Below are 21,503 nucleotides of genomic sequence, written 5' to 3'. Positions count from 1 at the left end.
CATAAATTGCTTTCTTAACATGTCTAGAATACGGTAGTAAAGTGATTTTTGACAATTCGAAGTCGTTTTAAAGATACAGCAGGTAGAAGAAAGAGCTGTTCGAAGCGCTGAGTTGGCAGTTGGGGTCGGGCCTATTGTGTACCGTCGACTTTATACCTGGCCCCCCTTTTATACATATATACATTTATACAAGTTTAGACAAGTTTCTACAGGCTTAAACAGAAATTTCTATAGTTATTAAACTTACTGATAAAGTTATTCAAGAAACAACGAAATTCTACGGATTAGCTATTCGACGTCATCCAGATTCGCTTGAAGATATGAAAAAGGAAGTTTGGGCAACGTATTATCACAAATATTTTTCAGATGAAAACCCTCAACATCAATTTTGTCCAGAAGGCGAAGACAGTTGGTGTAAATAGCGTAAGGCAGAAGCTAAGAATGAGCTCGACCAATTTCATCACGATAAACCACCTCTAATACCAGAAGTACAAGTAGCTATCAATCCGGTTTTCAAAGATTTATCGAAAGACGAATTATTAATTCGTTGTTTAGGAGCAGTGACACAAAACAATAACGAATCTTTGAATTCGTTGATTTGGACTTTTGCTCCTAAGCATCTTCATTCTGGCCCCAAAATTGTTGAAATTACTAGCTACTTATCAGTTATCATCTTTAATGAAGGTTTTGAAGGTGTTTTAAAAGTAATGTCGGTTATGGGATGCCCCATTGGCCGCGAAGCCCATACGTATGTTGAGAAACGTGATGAAAAGCGAATCTCATGTTCTGAGTGACGCATAAGTGATGTCGTTAAACAAGCCAGGATTGACTCAAGAGCTGAATAATTTGCTTTAAAAGAGTTTCAAGAGGAAGAGGAAGGAATACTCTATGGACCAGGCATCGCCGATTGAGGGTAAGTTGAGATTTTCATAGTTTTAAATGGACTTGAAACTTTAAACGCGTTTTTCTCAAACTGTGTTTTTCAAACTTTCCTCCATCGTATCTCAAAAACGGCTTGACCGAATGTCTTGAAATTTATAGGACACACTAAACACATGTAAATGCATGGAATGAACTATTATCAATCGAAAATTTTCAAAATTTCGATTTTTTTATAGCAAAAAACAAAAACAAAAACAAAAACGCAAAATTTGCAACTTTTATTTCAAATGTCTACCAAAAGTCCAATTTTTTGTATATTCATTTGATAATAGTCCATTCCGTGCCTTTAGGCTTAAAGATTAGAACGCCGTTTTTTCTTTTCGTTTCAGATAAGCCAATCAGCCGGAATCGTGGAGGAAGTGAGAGCTCATTTTTGACTTTGCTTTTAAATATAGAATTATATACTGTCACGCATTACGTGTTCAGATAAACGCACATGCCTATCCTTTTCACACCTTCTTTCTTTATCACTCACACTCGCATGTATACGTATTATGCATATCATTATTCTTTTACATCTTTTCTCTCCATTTCACTTTTTTGTATCCTTTAGGTTGATGCACATATACTCCTATAGTTATTCTCCCATTTAGAAATGCATTTTCTACATCCATTTGTTCTATTCCGAACTCATACTGGCAACAATAAGAAAATAAAATTTTTAAAGTTTGATTTTTCGCTACAGGAGAGTATATGTCATCCATTAGATCAGTTTGCTCAAAGCCTCTTACTACTAATCTAGCCTTATATCTATTAACTGATTTCCTTGTATAGACCCATCTAACATCTAATATTTTTCTTGTTAAGAACAGCGTATATAAGAGACGTTATGTCTTCTCACTCCGTCACCCCTACTCTTTACCCCTACTCCTCCTATGGGCCGCACAGTCCCTTAGTACAGGGTTCTGTTGCGTCCTGCCGGTATTCTGTATTCTGTATTCGGCCTAGCTCGAGGCTCATTCAACAGTTCTTTCTTTACACCGTTTTTATAATAAATCTTACTTTCAATATTAACTCTGCGTTGTCTTATTTATCAGCCATACCTTAACATTTCTATATTTTATATTTTTTTCTATATTAATTTCCATGTTTTATTTTTATTAATATACTCAATTTCTTTATCCATGGCTTCTCGCCAATTTTTACTATTTTCACTACACATCGCCTCCTCAAATATACAAGGCGTATCTGCTCTGCAATAGTTTACGAAAATATTATATGTTTCTAGGTCTGGATATCTAACTGTATTTTTCCTTTCTCTCTCAGACCTATGCGGAATTTTCTGTTCTCTTTGTACTTTTTCTTGACTCAATTCTACATTACTTTGTACATCTCTAGACGATTAGATAGTCGGAGTAGAAGACAAGTTATTACTTTCCTCACTACTATCTCTGCTGTTCAGTCTTAGACTTACTTCATCATCGTTGTTTTCGTAGCAGATTAATTTAGAATCATCTTCTATAACTTTGACATGTCTAGCAGCTATTATTCTGTTATTTATTAGTACTCTATAAATATTATTATAATATCCTACTAAAATACCTATATTTAACTTATTGTCCCATTTATTTCTCCTTAGTACTTTTTACGTAAAGCTTTTTACGTAAAGCTTAGAACTATAAATTAAATGTCTTATATTTGGTTTTTTATCAAAAAATATCTCATAAGGAGTTTTATTCTCTGTTGTATTGGCTGTTGTACGGTTTTTCAAATAAGACATAGTTTTTATTATTTCTGGCCAATACTTAAGATTTAATTTTGACTGTCTCGCTAAACATCTGCCCATATACATTATAGATCTATTATATCTTTCTGCCACACCATTCAATTCATGTACATACGGTGGACATGGCAAAATTTCTATACCATTATATTTTGTAAACTTAAATATCTTTTTATTTAAATATTCTCTACCATTGTCACATTGTAACTTTTTTATACATCTACTAAACTGATTTTCAATTAAGTTAACAAATTCTATAAAACAACATGCCGTTTCATCTTTGCTCTTAATACAATAAATTTTTGCACATTTGCTGTAATCATCACTGAAAGTAAAGAAATATCTCTCACCACCATAACCTACCATATCTCGTGGCATAACATTTAAATCCGTATGTATCAATTCTAAGATTTCCTTAGAACGTGTATGCTTATTTTCAAACGATATATTAGCCATTTTATTTTGAATACAATTAGAAAATTTTAATTCAACTTTTTAAAATTTTTCTGATAATCCTACAACCAATTTATCATTTGCTAATTTATTTAGGGGTAACACCACTATAGAATTTTCGAAAAATCGAATTTTTTTTTACGCTTAAAGTGTACTTTAGACATCTAAAAACATTATGCACTTGGTCCCGTAGCAAAAAAAAAATGTTTAACATAGCAAAATCCTATTTTTACGAAACGTTTTAAAGTGCCTCGAATAATGATAACAAAACTTTAAACGCGTTTTTCTCGAAACTACATTTATAAAATCGGGTGGATTCAGAACTCGAGCATCATTTAACCGATTGACTTGAAATTTTGAAGACAGTTTGATAGTTATATTTTCTACAGAAGTACATATCTGATTTTTGATTAAATGAAAACTTTTTTCTTTAAAAATAATTTTCTACATTTTTTTTGTCGAAAAGTCGATTTTTTATTCAAAGTTGCGCCATTTTTACAAAATTTGACTTAAAGAAAAATCCAAATGTACTTCTCAAGATAATACTACATAGATTAAGAATTCCTTTTACTTTTTATTCTAGGTCTCATAGTAGTCCAGGTACGAGTCCGCCCGTTTAGAAAAAAAAACAGGGTTTTGTTCAACCACGAATACCGACGCCATTTTGTATCAAAACTCAATAAAAAAATTTTTTTACATAGTTCAATATATGAATAACCAACACTCAAAAAAGAAATTCTATTTCTCATTTAGTTTTCGCAAAAAAAATTCCCAAAAGAAGGCTTTTTTGTCAGGCTCTATAGTGGTGTTACCCCTTAAATATTGAAAATTTACATGGCCAAGTGCTCTATGCCATTTTTCTTTATTTGTTATCTTCACCATGTTTGCATGAACATTTTCATCTAAATTACTAAAAAAATTTTTCATTTAATATAAACCATTGTTCTTTGTCGCTACCGCTGTTAACTTTCTATTTCTATTATGTATTTTTGCATACTTATCTTTTGCTACAATAACATTATTTTCTGTGATTTTTGAAAAACTAATTAAGTTTCTCTATAAACCTTCTACTAGAAAAACATTTTTTAAATAAACTTCTGTTTCATTATAATACATTTTAAAAATTGTTTTTACCGTTCCAACTTTCGTTGATTTTAACATTTTGTTATCGGATAAAATTACATCAGTAGGCTTTTCCAAGTCGCTATAGTCATTGAAATATTTTATATCATTTACAAGATGGTGCGTGCACCCACTATCTAGTAACCACTGGATTACTCCTGGATCATTATCCACACTTTCACTTAGATCATTAACATTCACTTCCACTACCTGTGTTGCCCATGCTTTTGTTGTTGACTCCTGTTGCTGCCGGCTGTTCGATGCTCTTGGATTGTTGTATAAAATTCTTCTACGTCCATGACCTCGTTGCATTCCACCTCTGCCGTATCCTCCTGATGAACCTCGTTGGCCTCTCGTAGATGATGCTCCCCTCGACCTCTGCTGCTGTCCTGTTGTGGCCTGCAGTTCCTAATGTAGTGCCCAAATTCACCACATCTATGGCACTTTCCTTTTGTTGTTAGATTGAATGCACTTACGTTTTTTCTCCTTTCTGAGTCACTTGTGTTTAAACTTTTCTCTAAAATTTTTGACTTCACCAAGTCAACCGTTTTTTGATCCTCTTGTACCAGATCAATAAAATCACCAATGTAACTATAATTTGGTGGCAATGCTTTAATCAAATATCTCATTTTTTCTTCTTCCGTTACACTTGCACCAGCTGCTTTCAATTCATTAACACTTTTTTCAAAGTCAACAAAAAATTCTTCTACATTATCATAATTTTTCAATTTAATCATCTCCAGCTTGTTTCTATTTATTATTTGTAGCGTCGTCGATTTATTCAAATAAACTTTATCGAGTTTTCTAATCATATCTAACGTCGAATTGCATTCATTTAAATACTCAAGCTGTTTATCTGAAACTGCGCTTATTAAGGGTTCATTCTGGTTTATAATTTTGAAAAAATTAATTTTTTTTTTTGCATTTTTCGAAAGTAGACACATGTAGAATTATCATACAAAAATTTTAGAACGATCCGAGCAATCTAAGTATATTATTTTGCGACCCAAACACAGAGATATTACAGAGAGAGGAGACAAACCATAAACGGTTGTTTAAATGGAAATGTCTCTGCATATTATTCAGAATGGTGTAGGAAAACAAAACTAGTATTCCGTTTTTTTCGCTATATTCTTTTTTTGGAAAGGTTTTTTGGTATTGCTGTGCATGGTATAAATATGTTTTGCAACCTTATGGACCTCGGAAAAGGTTTAAGTATCTCTGCATATTATGGAATCGTTGACTTTATACTAATCGCGGTCAATACTGTTTTTAACGTAGTGTCGCATAAAGCCGTCACCAAAGAGCAACTCGAAAACAAGAAACGAGGAGAACCAGAGGATATTCTGTCTGCTTCTGGCGACGGCTCTTGGGCCAAAAGAGGATTCTCTTCGTTGATTGGAATAGTTTTTCTAATTTTAAAATACAGTGGAAAAATTGTCGTCGTTTCTATAAGGTCAACTTACTGTAAGGGATGTGAGATGTGGAAAAGAAAAGTGAAGGAAGTAAACTATCTTGCCTGGTACGAACAGCATAAAACGCATTGTACGATAAACCATGAAGGTAGTGCCGGGAAGATGGAGGTTGATGGTATCGTGGAGATGTTTCTTTGATCACTCAAGAAGTTCTCCGTAAAATATGGTTTTTATATCGGCGATGGCGACACAAAAACTTTTCAAATGTTGCTAAATGTTTTTCCCTACGGCAAAGATTTTGTTATCAAAAAATTAGAGTGTGTTTTACATGTTGCCAAACGAGTTTTCAACCGTGCTAATGAAGCACGAAAAGCACTGATTCAAAAGAGAAAAGCTTTGAAACAAGCGGAAGCCAAGAAACCTGCTGCAAAAAAAGGACCGAAGAAAGTTGTAAAAAAGAAAAAAGTTATTAAAAAAAGTGTTCCAGTGATTAAAACTCAACGATTGACTATAAAGTTGATGAAGGAATTGTCAACTAACTATGGGTTAGCTGTTCAAAGAAATAAAAATTCAATTGAGAACATGAGAAAGGAAATTTGGGCGGGGTACTATCACAAAATTTCTACTGATGATGACCCGCAACATACATACTGTTCTAGCAACTGGTGTAAGTATCGTAAAGTTGAGGCAGCTAAAACCCTTGATACTTATAAACATCCTCCTCCTCTCGCTAAAGATGTCCAAGAAGTATTAAAGCCAGTGTACGAAGACCTGACAAAACCAGAATTGCTTGAAAGATGTTTAGGTGGCAACACTCAAAATAATAATGAGTGCTTCAACAAATGCGTTTGGGCTATGGTGCCTAAACATCTATTTAATGGTAAAAAAATTGTGGAAATAGCTTGTCAATTGGCAGCTTGTATATTTAACGAAGGTTTTGATCCAATACTAAAAATAATGCACGTTTTGGAGATAAAACTTGGCCCTATCGCAGTCAATTACGCTAGTAACCGCGACAACACGCGTGTGCGTTCAGCCAATCGTTTGAGCAGAGAAGCTTTGATAGAGGCCAGGACACAACTAAAAAAGGCTAGAGTGGAAAAAAATGAGTATTTTGAAGAAGCAGAAGGCATACTGTATGGTGCAGGCATCGCAGAATAAGGTAAAGTCAGACTTTTTTAAAATTTGTTAAAAGAAACTTTAATCGCGTTTTTCTCGAAACAACGTTTTTTCGGTTGGCGGGCATGATATCTCCGAAACTACTCAACCGATCCTTCTGAAATTTTAACCACATACTCTACACATGAATGGCTATCTCGCATGCTACAACCAAGTTAAAATATTAATTTTTAGTATTTTTTTTTACAAAAAACTGCGAAAAAAATCAACGATTTTTTTTTTTTCGAAAAATGGCTGTCATTTTGTTTTGCTTTCATAAAAATTGATAGTTTTAGCATACCCGATAGCCATTGTCATACTAAATTTAAAATCGTTTAATTTTTTTGTTTTAGATCACCCGTTCTCAAATTTCGATGCCCGCCAACAGCATACCTTTTTTTGAAGGGTTCACGTTTGTCAGCCATTTTGGATGTCAAAAAATGTTCTGAACAATAAAAAAAAATTGTTTTCTTGTACTTCTAGAGTGTATTTATCATACCCAACAACTTTCATATGTATATGTATCCTACAAAGCCTAAAAAAAAATCGTGAAAATAGCCTTTTTTTCGGCGTATAAACCAGAATGAACCCTTAATATAGTTTTAGCTTTTAAATCAAGCTTTTTCCAATTCTCTTCTTCTTTAGAATTTTCTCTCACTCTTTTTGTTGGACTTACACATTCTTTGTACTCCAAGATATTGATTAGTCTAAACTTTCAACTACTGTAATTTACACCATCAAATACAGGAATCTTAATATCGTCAGCATTCGCTAGTCGATCCATCTTTTTTCTTTTTTTTTTCAATTTTAACCCTTGTTTTGTAGTGGGCATAGAAAAACTTTTCTCATCTAATTTTTCGTTTCCCCCCTTATCCTATTCAACTTCACTATCAATTTCTTTATTATCGATTAAATCTTTATTAAAGTTTTTTTTTGTTATTTTATTTAATAATATAATTACAATATTTGTTTACCTTTGTCTTATAGGCATCTACCTTAGTTTCATTAACATGTGCTTTACATTAAGGGGTTATATGAAGTTGCGAGGCTCAAAAAAGACGTCTTTTTATGAATTTTTGAAGTGAAAACTTCTTTAGAATGGGAGTGATCTGAAAAGTAAAGAAACGCAGCTATGTTGTAACGAAGCTATGAAACGGCTGCTATACTAAATAACGAGAGAAAAAGAGACAAACATATAGGATTGAGCCTGCGAGAGAGAGACGGAATATGGCTATACAGTTTTTCCTATTCTTGGTCTCCTCTTTATGCTATGCTTTCTGGTTGTATATGTGTGCGTTTGTGTGCGACTGCATACTAGAAAGCATGGACACGTATTCTTTCGATACTCGAAATGTTTGTTGGTAGGAGCGATAGAAGGGTAGAAGGAATAAACTGAGATAAGCACGTAGGTATGCGACAAAAGTATAAGGTCCAAACCAACCGACGGTCGAAATAAAGAAAGAAGGTGTGTGGTCTGTTTTTTTTTTACCAAACGTGTCATTTATATTCTATTTAAAAATGTTTCTTTTTTTATTTAAAAATTAATATTAAATTCTTTATTTCGCAAATATTATAATTAACAATTATGAAATATATAGAATATAATAATTGTATTGTCCGCAATATTTTACAAAAAAAAGAAATGATTATCAGATACATCAGAGAAAAAGAATTAGACAACATTTTAGAATATTTTTCTTATAAATATCCAAAGACATGTTTTTTAATTATAATGTTTGCGTATTTAGGAAATTTATACTAATTTTTCAATAAAATAGAAAAGTTTTTAAATATAAGAAACTAGACACGTTACAAAAACAAATAAACCTTATTTACTTTATATTTCCAATAAGAATAAAATAATATAACTTATTTTACAAATGTTAAGAATAGCGTATATAAGAGACGTTATGTCTTCTCACTCCGCCGCCCCTACTCTTTACCCCTACCTCTCCAATGGGCCGCACAGTCCCTTAGTACAGGGCGTTGTTGCACCCTATCTTTATTCTGTATTTGGCCTAGCTCGAGGCTTGTTAAACAGTTCTTTCTTTTCACCGTTTTTATAATAAATCTTACTTTTAATATTAACTCTGCGTTGTCTTATTTATCAGCCATACCTTAACAGGTTATGAGCCCCAGACACGCTTACACTACGCAAGCGAACGAAAGTTAATTAGTTTAATAGTGAATTTTGAAAGACAGAAATCTAACCTAGTTATCGCCGGTTTGCACGTGTGTGTACTTGCACCAGTGTTCCATTGAGTAAGGAAAAGAAGTAAACACCTGCTAAAATCTCAGCTTCAACTACTTCAGAAGCAGCAAAAAAAAAGGGAAAATATACCGACAGAAATCCACGTATCTGTACAGCGTTGGCACGAGGAGATAAGAATACGCAAAGAACAATGAAAACGCAAACATGGGTGAGACAAAAGAGCAGGGTAGTCAAGGGCTACTAGCAAGTCTAGGTGAAAGTAAGTACATATTCGATAATTGTTTTTATCGAAAGCTTGTTCGGAAAAATAATAGTAATACATATATTAAAAAAAAAGTAAAAAAAAGTTAGTACATGTTCGATAACTGTTTCTTATCGAAGGTGTGCTTGGAAAATTAATAGTAAAATATATATATCATAAAAAAAAAGTAAATACATGTTTGATAACTGTTTCTTATCAAAGGTGTGATTGGAAAATTAATAGTAAAATATATATATATTAAAAAAAAAGTAAATACATGTTCGATAACTGTTTCTTATCGAAGGTGTGCATGGAAAATTAATAATAAATTAATAATAAAATATATATAAAGGAAAAAAGGTAGAAAAGGTGTGCAAGACTCTGAGCTCTTGTAAATCTTTATTCTTTCTTCTCTCTCTTAAAATCGTGTTACAATTTAAAACAATTTATAAATAAAAAAAAAAAAAAAGGAAAAAAAGGGAGAGAAAAATTAATACATAAAAGGGTTTCCGTTCAAAAAGGTGAAATTAAAAAAAAGGAGAAAAAGGAAGAAAAAATATTGAAAGTTGCGCCATATAAATATTTCTAGAACAATAGATACGAATGCTTAAACGTGTTCGAACTAGAAGACGCTATTTGTCTACACACGAGGGAGAGTAAGAGATGAAGAAAGAAAGGAAAGATAAAGGACAGAGTAGGGCACATATACGTTTCAAACACACGTCAAAATTATATCACACGACACAAGAGAGGGAACATAGTGCGTTTATTAATATAAAAAATATATATATACATGCAGATAAAAATAAAAAAAAAAAAAAGGAGGAAAAAAAAGAGGAATAAATAAAAAAAAATAAAAATAACGCCACTTCCTCTCCGAGCAACATGTGGTATATTCAGTTATACAGAGACTAGCATAGCATGGTTGCGATGTTGCCGCTTCCTCTCAGAGCAACATATGGTATACTCAGTTATACAAAGACTAGCAGAGCGGGAGAATTTGAAAAGGCCGCGCAAGGCTATTCTCATTGGCTCAACCATTAAAAAAAAAAAAACAAAAAAAAAAAAAAAGGAATAGTAAAAGCAGGCACACTTTAGACGTGTAGCTAAATAGATATATTGTAGTTGTATGTCACTATAGTTGAAATAGTGGAAGCAGGCAAATTTTAGATATGTAGCTAAATTGATATATTTTAGATGTATAGCTGTTTAAATACAGAAGAATGATAATAATAAAAGTTGGAATCGATTCATAAACATGTTTGAAACTTGGTTTGAACAAAACTAAAAGGTGCACCAAATTAATTGAATACGTCTTTTTTTTAGCGAAATTGGGACAATTAGTTGATTTGTCGAGAGCCTTGCTCCAGAAAGTTGGTAGTCAAAGCCAAGGCTCACTGCAGAAGAACATGGTTTCTTGCTTGAAGATGATAGCGAAAACTGCTGGGCAGTAGATATGGACCAGATAAACATTGAGGATCAAAGTTTGATTCTGTCAGTACTATCAGACGCACAAGGTAATACGGTCAGAGTGGATGTTGGTCAAAGCCAGCATGACTCAAGCAGGTCGTTACAAAATGATTTGTCATTAGAGGTGTCTGACAAAGAATTAAGAGGCCCGCGAGCAACAAATGTAATAATGGAGGTCTCAAAGACAAATAGTCCAGTTGCATCAAGTAAGTCCTTAGTTTTAGATGTGTTTTACTAAAATTAAAATAAAAAAAATAAAAAAAAAAAATTAAAAAAAATAAAAAAAAAATAAAAAAAAAAATAAGAAATAAAAAAAAAGAAAAAAAAGGAAAAGAAAATAAAAAAATAAATCTTGTCCTTCTGGAATGGGATTTTACTGATGGGTGAGAAAAGTAATTATGTGTACCGCTTCCTCATGCGCCTTAAGACATGATGTATACTTAGTCTCACGGATCAGGTAAAATCGTTATTCGAAAGCCATGGTATAATATAATAGAGTGTAAATCAAACAGAATGTTTGATTGAGATATCTAATTTTGAGCAATATTTAGTTTCTCAACAGAAGGACAGAGGAGATAGTACAACGAAGGCATTGGTAAACGCGGCTGCTCCTGCACAAAACCCCGAGAGTACCTCAGATGCGGTTGACAATATAGAGGTCAATGTTATGAGGAACCGAATTAATATCTAAAGGGAAACCATTGCAACTCTTCGAGAGAAAATTGAGAGGCAAGACAAGGTATTCAAAAGGCTTACTGACAAACACAAGCAAGAATACGATGCTCTCAATAGACAAGCTGAAGGCTTAAAAAACTCAGTGGCCGAAAATCAGAGAAGAGCTGAAGAGTTTAAACAAAAGTATCAATGGTTACAGGAGCAAGTAGCTGAAATAAAGCAAACTCAAAAATAAACGCACTGTCGTTACAGTTGAAGAGTCTGCTTCGGAGTTATACGATGCAGTCTCGACAGCTCAACAGCTTTCTGTTGGAAGTAGTAGCACAGCTACTCAAGATAATGGTCGTTATAGGGTTTCTGGTGCTCCGGTGAGTATTGTTCATACTCACGGAAAACCAGTGAAAATAAACGAAGTTAACCTTGGTACATCGATTGGAAATGAGATTTTGAAAGTACTTAATAGTGAAGTAATAGATAGTTTAACTTTGCAAAGGTCCGTTCCGAACTCAGGTTTAGAATCGAGTAATTTTTGAGTAATGAATCACACTCTGGTGAAACAATGAGTCCTAGTAGTCAAAACACTGCTCAGACTGGATGTCATGACAATAATAGTCGGAATTCAGCCTCAGATAATCAGTCTTCAAATGCTCAATCCTGATCATAGCGTACCCCGTGTATATAAACTTTGCCAGAAAACCAAATTTGATGACTTTCTTGATGATCTTAGATCGGAATTAAGAGCAAAAGATATATTGCATGTTATCGACAGCAGCATTAAGCTTTTCTTAGATAAAAATGATAATGTGAAACATTTTTAAAGTAAAAGATACAATAAGAAACAGAGCCGATAAATTTTATGTTGATCAAGTGAGAAACATTGAAAGTCCGCTGGAGATCCTTGCTAAATTAAATGACTTAAAGGCTCTTGAAAGCACCGTATCGACGTGTTTTGTTCGTAAAAGGCTGTATAACATACAATATAATCCAAGCAAAGAAAGATTTAAAGATTTTTGTAATAGATTTGAAGAGATTGTACGATCATTTGAAGACCTTTCTGGATCTGAAAAAATATTAAAACTAGAGAAAAGAGATACATTTTACAACGCGGCTTATAAGTCGGTACCAAGTGTGCAATGTGCAGACCTCCTCAAAAAGAGCCAACAGGGAAGTGGTTTAACATATGCTCAATTGAAGGACTTTCTCACTAAAGAGGAGACAGAAAGGCTGTCAGCCAAAGAACATCTAACAACCACTGCGTTGTGGACTGAGCCACGACAAAGGGAATTTAAGAGCTACTGCGAAAACTGCAAAGGAACAGGACACGTGGCATCGAAATGTAGGGAAGTAAAGGGAACCAACTGCTTTGTATGTGATAAACCTGGCCACATGGCTAAATATTGCTCGTTGGCTAGATTACCAGCTCATCGACAGCAAGGTGGTTCGTCACTGAACCGTAAGGGCCGCGGGTATACTAGCACCCATTACCGAGGCAGATCAGGCAGATTTAGAGGTCAATTAAGTCAAAAGCGTGAGCACGAGGGTAGGTCTAAATCTGAAGGTGAGCGCAAGCTTGATCTAGGTCGTCGTGGAGCAAAGAGAGGCAGGTTTAGTATTCGTGGTGGCCGAAGAAATGGCCAAGGAGGTAGTCAAGGTGCCAGCACCTCTTCAGGTGAGAGTATCGAGCGTGAGTCAAATGAAAAAGGTAATGTTCTATTTGTAGAAAAATGTCAGCAATATTCGGGTAACTTCAATTTTAATTACAGAAATAATACACTAGAACGGTTTATCGCGGACTCGGGTGCTACAGAGCATCTATCGAATTCTAAGTTGATTTTCAAAAGATTAAATGAATCGGACGTTAAATCGATTAAATGTGCTAATAGAAGTTCTCAGGCGGACTTGCAAGCTAATGGTGTAGGTACAGTGAAATTGAACTTGCAGAATGAAGAGACGCGCGAATTGCATAATGTCATATATGCTAAAGATCTATCGGTGAATTTGCTCTCGTTAAGAAAACTAGTAGAAAAGGGTTTAGAAGTTTATTTAAATGATAAAATGATTGATATTTACGACCCAAAGACTTGTGAGTCGTTTATGACAGGGATATATAACAAACCTTTCTGGGAAATTGAATTCAAGTCTGATAATCGTAGTAGTGACGGGATAGGCTATAATGAGAGTGGATACTGTCAAAAGGCTTTTTTAACAGATGGTGAAAATGGAAACTCTCATGAACATAAGTATTTTACGAGAAGTTCTACTCGACTTCAGAATGCTGAACAGATTGAAAAGGAATCAGAATTGAAAATGGAAATTGGAAAGGCGAACTCTCCTGAAACTAGTGAGGCTCCTTTAATTACTGATGAAAATACAGAAAAACGTTTAATATCGGATGTGGCGAGCTCTTCTGTAGAAAAGGTACAGGAAAGCTCAGCAGCTGAAAATATAGCTGAGCTAAATAGACCAGACATCTTCAATTCAGTTAAGGATAGAATTATTCACAATATTGACGAGATTCCTGAAATAGAATTATCGCAAGATGAAATTATGTCCTTGGAAGATTCTAACGTAAAAATGAATAAAGCTTTATTGTGGCATGTACGACTTGGACATGCTTCGAGTAATTATCTTAGAAATTTGCAAAAACAATATCCTCACTTGAAAGATATCAAATCTGCCGAATTTAACGAAATCGTGGGTAGTTGTGAAGTGTGTAAAATAGCCAAAATTAAACGATTGCCATTTAAAACTGTTAGACAGAGAGCTTCCAGACCGTTGGAAACAATACATAGCGATATTATGGGACCGATAAGCCCAGCTTCTTATCCCAAAGGTTACAGATTTGTAGTTGTAGTAATTGATGATTATTCTCGTTTAGCAATGTCTTATCCAATCAAAAATAAAAGTGAAGCGGGATCTTGTATTGAGACCTTTGTAAAATCTGCCAGAAATATACTTGGTCGAGATTAAAAGGTCTGTCGTTTACGATGTGACCAGGGACTAGAATATATGGGAGGTTATACGAAAGAAGTCTTAGAAAAATTAGGAACAGAACTCGAACCCGCTAGTCCTGATACGCCCGCACATAACGGAGTAGCAGAACGTTACAATCAAACCATAACAAATAAGATCAGATCGTACATGTATGACTCGAAATTACCGGAAAACATGTGGGATTTGGGAGTAAGCGCAGCAGCGTACGCGTATAATCGAACACCACATGCTAGCAATAATATGGAATCTCCGTTACATAAATTTGCACCTAATTATAGATAGATATCAATCAAATAAAACGGTTCGGATGTTTTGCCTATATTAAAGTCCAACGAAAAACGGGACCGAAGTTTAGGTACATTGGTAGAAGAGTAATTTTGATAGGTTATACTCGAACAGGTTATTTATTTATAAAGCCAGAAGATGGTAAATTTTATAAGAGTAGGGATGCTAGGTTTAATGAAAGAATTGTTTACGGAGATAGATATAATGTAAAGAGTATTAATAATTGGCAGGATGAAAACGTTGGTATAAACAAAGAAACCTGGTTAGTCGAATTTGATAAAGAAAACGTATAAGGAAACACCGAGACCTTAGATTCGGAGGGAGCGCCTCCGCGAATTAAAAGAAAAAGAGGTCGCCCTAAAAAGCAAGCTGATAATGCGCCTGAACATGCTGAGACGACTGTTGGTCCTCTCCCCATGGATGACGTATCAGCGAATTTTATTTATGCCTTTGATAATTCTTTAGAATATAAAGTAGATGAAAGAACAAGATTAAAAATTGATGAAAAATGTCACGCACTACTGGCTGACATCAACAAAGATACAAAGACCTATAAAGAGGCAATTAATGGTCCAGAGAGAGAACACTGGATAAAAGCAGTTGCAGCTGAATTAAAGGCTATGGGTTTACGTAAAGTCTGGACAATAGTAGAGAGACCAGGATGTAGTAAGAATGGATCACCGCCTAATATTATAGATTCAAGGTGGGTATTCAAAACCAAAGTTGATGAAAAAGGTGAGAAGCTTTACAAGGCGAGACTCGTTATACGAGGTTTTAAAGATCGAAACGAGTACGATTTGAAAGAAACCTATGCACCTGTTTCTCGATTGTCACTGGTCAGAGCGTTATTTGCAATAGCAAATGCTTACGACCTTGATATGTGTCAATTGGACGTTAACACAGCCTTCTTGTATGGTGAGTTGGATCAATTAATTTATATGGAAATTCCGGAAGGACTTCTTCCTGAAGATCAAAGACCAAAGGATCAAGTTTGCAAGCTTGAAAGATCGTTGTATGGCTTGGAAAGTAAGTCCGAAGAAATGGAATGAAAAATTCACTGAAGTTGCACTTAAAATAGGACTTGAGAAAAACTTGGTTGATCCATGCTTGTTCACCTGGAGAGAGGGTAATGATTTTGTACATTTGCTTGTTTATGTTGATGACATAATAGAGATAGGTAATCATCCGGATAAAATGTTAGAAATTAGAAATAAGCTCAAAGCTGAATTTGAAATGAAAAACTTAGTTGAACCGAAAGAATACTTAGGAATTAGAATTAGAAGAGATAGGAGAAATAAAATACTGCTACTAGATCAGGAAAAACTTATTGACAAAATGCTTGAAAAATTCTTAGAAGAAAATCCCTATCCTAAGAGAACACCTATGGTTTCGAATCAAGTCCGTAATCAAGAAAGAATAGATCGGGAAGAAACTATTGCTGTACCACTGACAAAAGATTTTCCTTACAGAGAGGTCGTTGGAACATTGTTACACATAGTTAACGGTACAAGGTCTGACATGGCATACATTACTAATGTGTTGAGTAGGCATTAATTAAATCCAACTAAGAACGAATGGAATATGCTGCAGAGAGCACTGCGCTACTTGTTGGGTACGAAAGGTATGACTTTGACGTTTAGAGGCAAAACACAAGAGTTGCAGGCTTATGCTGATGCAAGTTTCTCTGATTGCAAAGGCTCACTGACTACGTGTGGGTATGTAATACAGCTGTTTGGTGATACTATTGCTTGGCGAACACATAAACAGCCAAGGGTTGCTCTCTCCACTTGTCAGGCTGAATATGTCGCATTAAGTGAAACATGCCAAGCTTTGCTATCAATCAGTCAGTCAATTGAGTTGATAATAAAAGGAAAATGGTATCCAATAAATGTGTTCAGTGACAGTAAGTCAGCAATAGCGTGTGCGAAATCTGATGGCAATAATAAATTAAGGCACATGATCGAAAGGAAAGAACACTACGTTAGGGAATGCGTTAATTTAAATTTGGTTAAGTTAAACTGGGTTCCTTCGAATAAACAGATTGCTGACATTTTCACAAAGACATTAACCTTTGAAATACATAAATATCTTACAGATTTGATTATGAATAATTAAATTGTTATCTTCTTCCCATCCAGGGAATCGTCTTCTTCGCAGGGTCAAGCTGTCTAACTGAGAGTTAACTGACATTCCGTGCCAAAGATTTGTCAAGTTAGATTAATTTTATTTTGAATAAGTTCAGTATAAATAAGTATAAAAAGTTATTCGTTCATAGATTTTGTTTAATCTATTTACGATTTTAATCACTTAAAGATGTTGTTGAATATATTGTATGGTTTAAACCATTTAAAGAGTTTATTAACAAAAGTTTGTGGAGTATCGAGACATACCGGGAGGGAGTGTTAAGAATAGCGTATATAAGAGACGTTATGTCTTCTCACTCCGTCACCCCTACTCTTTACCCCTACTCCTCCTATGGGCCGCACAGTCCCTTAGTACAGGGTTCTGTTGCGCCCTGCCGGTATTCTGTATTCTGTATTCGGCCTAGCTCGAGGCTTATTCAACAGTTCTGTCTTTTCACCGTTCTTATAATAAATCTTACTTTTAATATTAACTCTGCGTTGTCTTATTTATCAGCCATACCTTAACAATTACATTATAATTAATAATTATTTTACTTATGTATGTAGGAATGTTTTAAGTGTAGCAGGTAGACAAAAACTAGTATTCAGTTCTTTCTGTATATCTTATTTTATTGAAAAGGAAAACTCTATTCAGACTAAAAGAAAAAATCAGGTAGGCCATAAAACCATAAACGAACCTTAAGGATTATCAGGATATATTGGTGCAATAAAAAACAATGTGTGCAGTGTCGGGACCCTTTGAAGAATTTCAGATACCTGTGTAAACATATGCGATACCATAAAAAGGGTAACATTCCGATGTGCTAGATTAAGTTACTGTATGCATAGTTCCCACTACCGTAAACCATAGGCTGTACCTGTCGGTGGACTATGGGGTGGATCCTTATGCTATTGGTCAGTAAGATTTGTAAGCTTCTTCCCTCTCAAAAGGGGTGTAGGTGATTTCTGATATAAAATATGTGGAAAGAAATAGGAAAGTAGCCATAGTTAGTCATCAATCGTAACAGTCGTAGTTATATTATAAGTCGTTATCAGTTGTAAGAATACAGTCGCTCATCTAAGCTTTAATCGTAAGATCGTGAAACTATTATTGTACTTTTTCTAATACCTATTTTAAATAAATCTTATTAGTAGGATTAAACTGGGTGGATGTGCCCCTCTCACCTTAAATAAAATTCCCTACATATAGACAATTATTCTTTACAAATTAGGATCTTTTAAATGTTTTTATTGAAAATCTAAACACACACAGCAAGCTTAATGTTTTATTTAAAATAAGAATAGATGAAATAAAAGAAATAAAATTTGTAGAGTTATTGTCTGAAGACGGTTTTACCCGCTCTTTCAACATAAAAGCTGGTGGATTTACAAGGAATGAGTCGGTGGGAGCATTTATCATGCAAAGAGCTGAAAATGCAAAACGGATATACGGCGAAATTGTTAATTCTATTGCATTGCATGGCGAATCAATACAAGAAAAAAATTATTTATATCCATCAGCAAAATTTCAGGCTGAAGTTATGAAGAAAACTTTAATAGATTGCGACATAAAACCAAGTGACGTAAATTACATCGAAGCCGATGGTACGGCGATCAAATTTATGGATCGCGAAGAACTAAAGGCAATAGATATAGTTTATGATGAAAATCGAAGTCCATCTAATCCTCTTCTAATAGGATCAATTAAATCAAACGTTGGTACAATTGATACATACATACATTTAATAATAATACAATGAATTCGATCATAAAGGTAAATTATCCGAGACAAGTGTTATTATACATACTTAAGGGTTCATTCTGGTTTATACGCCGAAAAAAAAGGCTATTTTCACGATTTTTTTTTAGGCTTTGTAGGATACATATACATGTGAAAGTTGTTGGGTATGATAAATACACTCTAGAAATACAAGAAAACAATTTTTTTTTATTGTTTTGAACATTTTTTGACATCCAAAATGGCTGACAAACGTGAACCCTTCAAAAAAAGGTATGCTGTTGGCGGGCATCGAAATTTGAGAACGGGTGATCTAAAACAAAAAAATTAAACGATTTTAAATTTAGTATGACAATGGCTATCGGGTATGCTAAAACTATCAATTTTTATGAAAGCAAAACAAAATGACAGCCATTTTTCGAAAAAAAAAAAATCGTTGATTTTTTTCGCAGTTTTTTGTAAAAAAAAAATACTAAAAATTAATATTTTAACTTGGTTGTAGCATGCGAGATAGCCATTCATGTGTAGAGTATGTGGTTAAAATTTCAGAAGGATCGGTTGAGTAGTTTCGGAGATATCATGCCCGCCAACCGAAAAAACGTTGTTTCGAGAAAAACGCGATTAAAGTTTCTTTTAACAAATTTTTAAAAAGTCTGACTTTACCTTATTCTGCGATGCCTGCACCATACAGTATGCCTTCTGCTTCTTCAAAATACTCATTTTCTTCCACTCTAGCCTTTTTTAGTTGTGTCCTGGCCTCTATCAAAGCTTCTGTGCTCAAACGATTGGCTGACCGCACGCGCGTGTTGCCGCGGTTACTAGCGTAATTGACTGCGATAGGGCCAAGTTTTGTCCCCAAAACGTGCATTATTTTCAGTATTCGATCAAAACCTTCGTTGAATATACAAGCTGCCAATTTAGAAGCTATTTCTATTCTATTTGTATTCTGGATATATAGTAATTCCTGAATTTGAAGAAGATAATTCAGAACAATCGATAGAGCTGATTAAAGACGAATCCCAACAGATCTGGTTTGTATTTTCGGGGATGGGCTCACAATGGTCTGGAATGGGTATTAATAATGTTACATTGATATATATATATATAGAAATAACGAAAAGGATGTTAGATCCTATAGAAAGATGTTGTAACTTTAGGTGAATCGCTGATGAAGATACTAATCTTTTCCGAAGCAATCAAAAAATGTCTGGCTAATGAGGAAACATCATCTAATTATTACCCAAGTATTATATATAAAAATCAGCTTTTATTTATAATACTTGGGTAGAATTATAATTTCACGAACATTAAGGGTGTCTGGCAAGGGGTTGCCACGATGTTAAGTATCTGGCAGTGAATGACGTAATTTTTAATAATATTCTGAAGGTAATACCAAAAAATCACACTTTATTATTTGATGATTTTAGATCAGTATTTTACACACCTTTAGTACCGTTTACCTGCCAAAGCCACGGTAATCCAAACTTTTTAATGGTCCATCGTCCTTACCTGTGTTGGGAGCATGCGCTGACAATCTTTCAGCTTTTATAAAATAACGAAGGTCTGGAGTTCATAGTCTAAGATCCGGCTGCAAGATTAGTGCACTCATCGAGTTTTTGCTAAAAACCTAATTTTTATGTATATTTATGATAAGTAGAATCTACCAGGTTGCCTATCAAAATGTGGCCGCTAGTATTTTTAATTAAATTATTGTTAATTAATTTTTCGGAAAACTATTCATTCACTTGTTCTTTAAATAAAACATCATACACTTCACGGAAATATATGTAAAGACTTTGAAAAATCACGGTTGCCGTTTCGCACTTGGCCGCATATCTTCGCAGCCAGGTGTAAACAGGTATGATTTTGATATATGTATACGTTCATAACGTACATTTATTATTTATAAATCAAATGAAAGCTAATTTTTTTCTGTTTACTATGATATACGGTTGCCTAATTAAATCTGGCCGCAAATAAGAGTTGCCGGCTGTTAAAAATGGTAAATATTAAAGGTAGAGTATATCATCACAAAAAAAGAGAGTTATCGAGCAACATCACTTGTCAGACGAGGATAGCGATTGCCAACCGCACGACACTTTAAACCCACTGCGCATGCGTCGATTGCTAATGTTCTCAACCACCGGTGCAAACAGTAACTCCAACTGAATAGCTGCAACATTATTATTCAAACCACGCTGTTTTGGAGTTACTGTTTGCACCGGTGGTTGAGAACATTAGCAATCGACGCATGCGCAGTGGGTTTAAAGTGTCGTGCGGTTGGCAATCGCTATCCTCGTCTGACAAGTGATGTTGCTCGATAACTCTCTTTTTTTGTGATGATATACTCTACCTTTAATATTTACCATTTTTAACAGCCGGCAACTCTTATTTGCGGCCAGATTTAATTAGGCAACCGTATATCATAGTAAACAGAAAAAAATTAGCTTTCATTTGATTTATAAATAATAAATGTACGTTATGAACGTATACATATATCAAAATCATACCTGTTTACACCTGGCTGCGAAGATATGCGGCCAAGTGCGAAACGGCAACCGTGATTTTTCAAAGTCTTTACATATATTTCCGTGAAGTGTATGATGTTTTATTTAAAGAACAAGTGAATGAATAGTTTTCCGAAAAATTAATTAACAATAATTTAATTAAAAATACTAGCGGCCACATTTTGATAGGCAACCTGGTAGATTCTACTTATCATAAATATACATAAAAATTAGGTTTTTAGCAAAAACTCGATGAGTGCACTAATCTTGCAGCCGGATCTTAGACCATCACGGGCTATTAGACTATAAGAAAGGAGATTAGAAAGGCGTATGGTGGGGAGTCGATAGGTCACGCGTTGTTTACTTTATTATTCACGCAGTCGATACTACAATATCAATTTACATTTTCCAACATTTTCCAACTGTAATCTACGATACGAAAGCA

At 34.3% G+C, this 21,503-nt stretch overlaps 2 protein-coding genes and 1 long non-coding RNA gene across 5 annotated transcripts; 2 read left to right on the top strand and 1 right to left on the bottom strand.

The window, feature by feature from the left end:
* The first annotated feature begins 5,620 nt into the window (after nucleotides 1-5,620).
* On the top strand, nucleotides 5,621-7,289 carry LOC107073533 (uncharacterized). The gene is made up of 2 exons (XM_089171917.1): nucleotides 5,621-6,817; nucleotides 7,167-7,289. Exon 1 carries the CDS (start codon nucleotides 5,920-5,922, stop codon nucleotides 6,814-6,816), a length of 897 nt encoding a protein of 298 aa, XP_089028043.1. The 5' UTR covers nucleotides 5,621-5,919; the 3' UTR covers nucleotide 6,817; nucleotides 7,167-7,289.
* Nucleotides 7,290-8,873: 1,584 nt separating this feature from the next.
* On the top strand, nucleotides 8,874-12,216 carry LOC149032740 (uncharacterized). Of its 2 annotated transcripts, XM_089172000.1 has the most exons (4): nucleotides 8,874-9,284; nucleotides 10,593-10,783; nucleotides 10,859-10,942; nucleotides 11,288-12,216. In XM_089172000.1, the coding sequence occupies exons 2-4, from the start codon at nucleotides 10,723-10,725 to the stop codon at nucleotides 11,425-11,427; spliced, it is 285 nt and encodes a 94-aa protein (XP_089028126.1). In that variant the 5' UTR covers nucleotides 8,874-9,284; nucleotides 10,593-10,722; the 3' UTR covers nucleotides 11,428-12,216. The 2 variants fall into 2 exon arrangements, with proteins under 2 accessions (XP_089028126.1, XP_089028125.1); XM_089171999.1 differs by having other exon boundaries at nucleotides 10,593-10,942.
* A 6,525-nt stretch (nucleotides 12,217-18,741) lies between these two features.
* On the bottom strand, nucleotides 18,742-21,163 carry LOC149032739 (uncharacterized). Of its 2 annotated transcripts, XR_016176464.1 has the most exons (3): nucleotides 19,996-21,163; nucleotides 19,215-19,614; nucleotides 18,742-18,864 (listed from the first exon to the last, which is right to left on the bottom strand). It is a non-coding gene; the product is annotated as an uncharacterized LOC149032739 (long non-coding RNA). The 2 variants fall into 2 exon arrangements; XR_016176463.1 differs by having other exon boundaries at nucleotides 19,215-21,163.
* Nucleotides 21,164-21,503: the final 340 nt, after the last annotated feature.

The sequence above is a fragment of the Polistes dominula genome, unplaced genomic scaffold, assembly GCF_049000335.1.
Source record: "Polistes dominula isolate Pdom_NZ unplaced genomic scaffold, Pdom_raw_medaka contig_73, whole genome shotgun sequence".
Taxonomy (NCBI): domain Eukaryota; kingdom Metazoa; phylum Arthropoda; class Insecta; order Hymenoptera; family Vespidae; genus Polistes; species Polistes dominula.
This window is presented reverse-complemented; position numbering and strand designations above follow the sequence as displayed.

Excerpts from the sequence above, each read along its gene's own strand:
- LOC107073533 (XM_089171917.1), top strand. The coding sequence starts at position 5,920 with ATGTTGCTAAATGTTTTTCCCTACGGCAAAGATTTTGTTATCAAAAAA.
- LOC149032740 (XM_089171999.1), top strand. The coding sequence starts at position 10,723 with ATGGACCAGATAAACATTGAGGATCAAAGTTTGATTCTGTCAGTACTA. Across the intron at positions 10,943-11,287 it reads AAATAGTCCAGTTGCATCAA|TTTCTCAACAGAAGGACAGA; the intron begins GTAAGTCCTTAG and ends AGCAATATTTAG.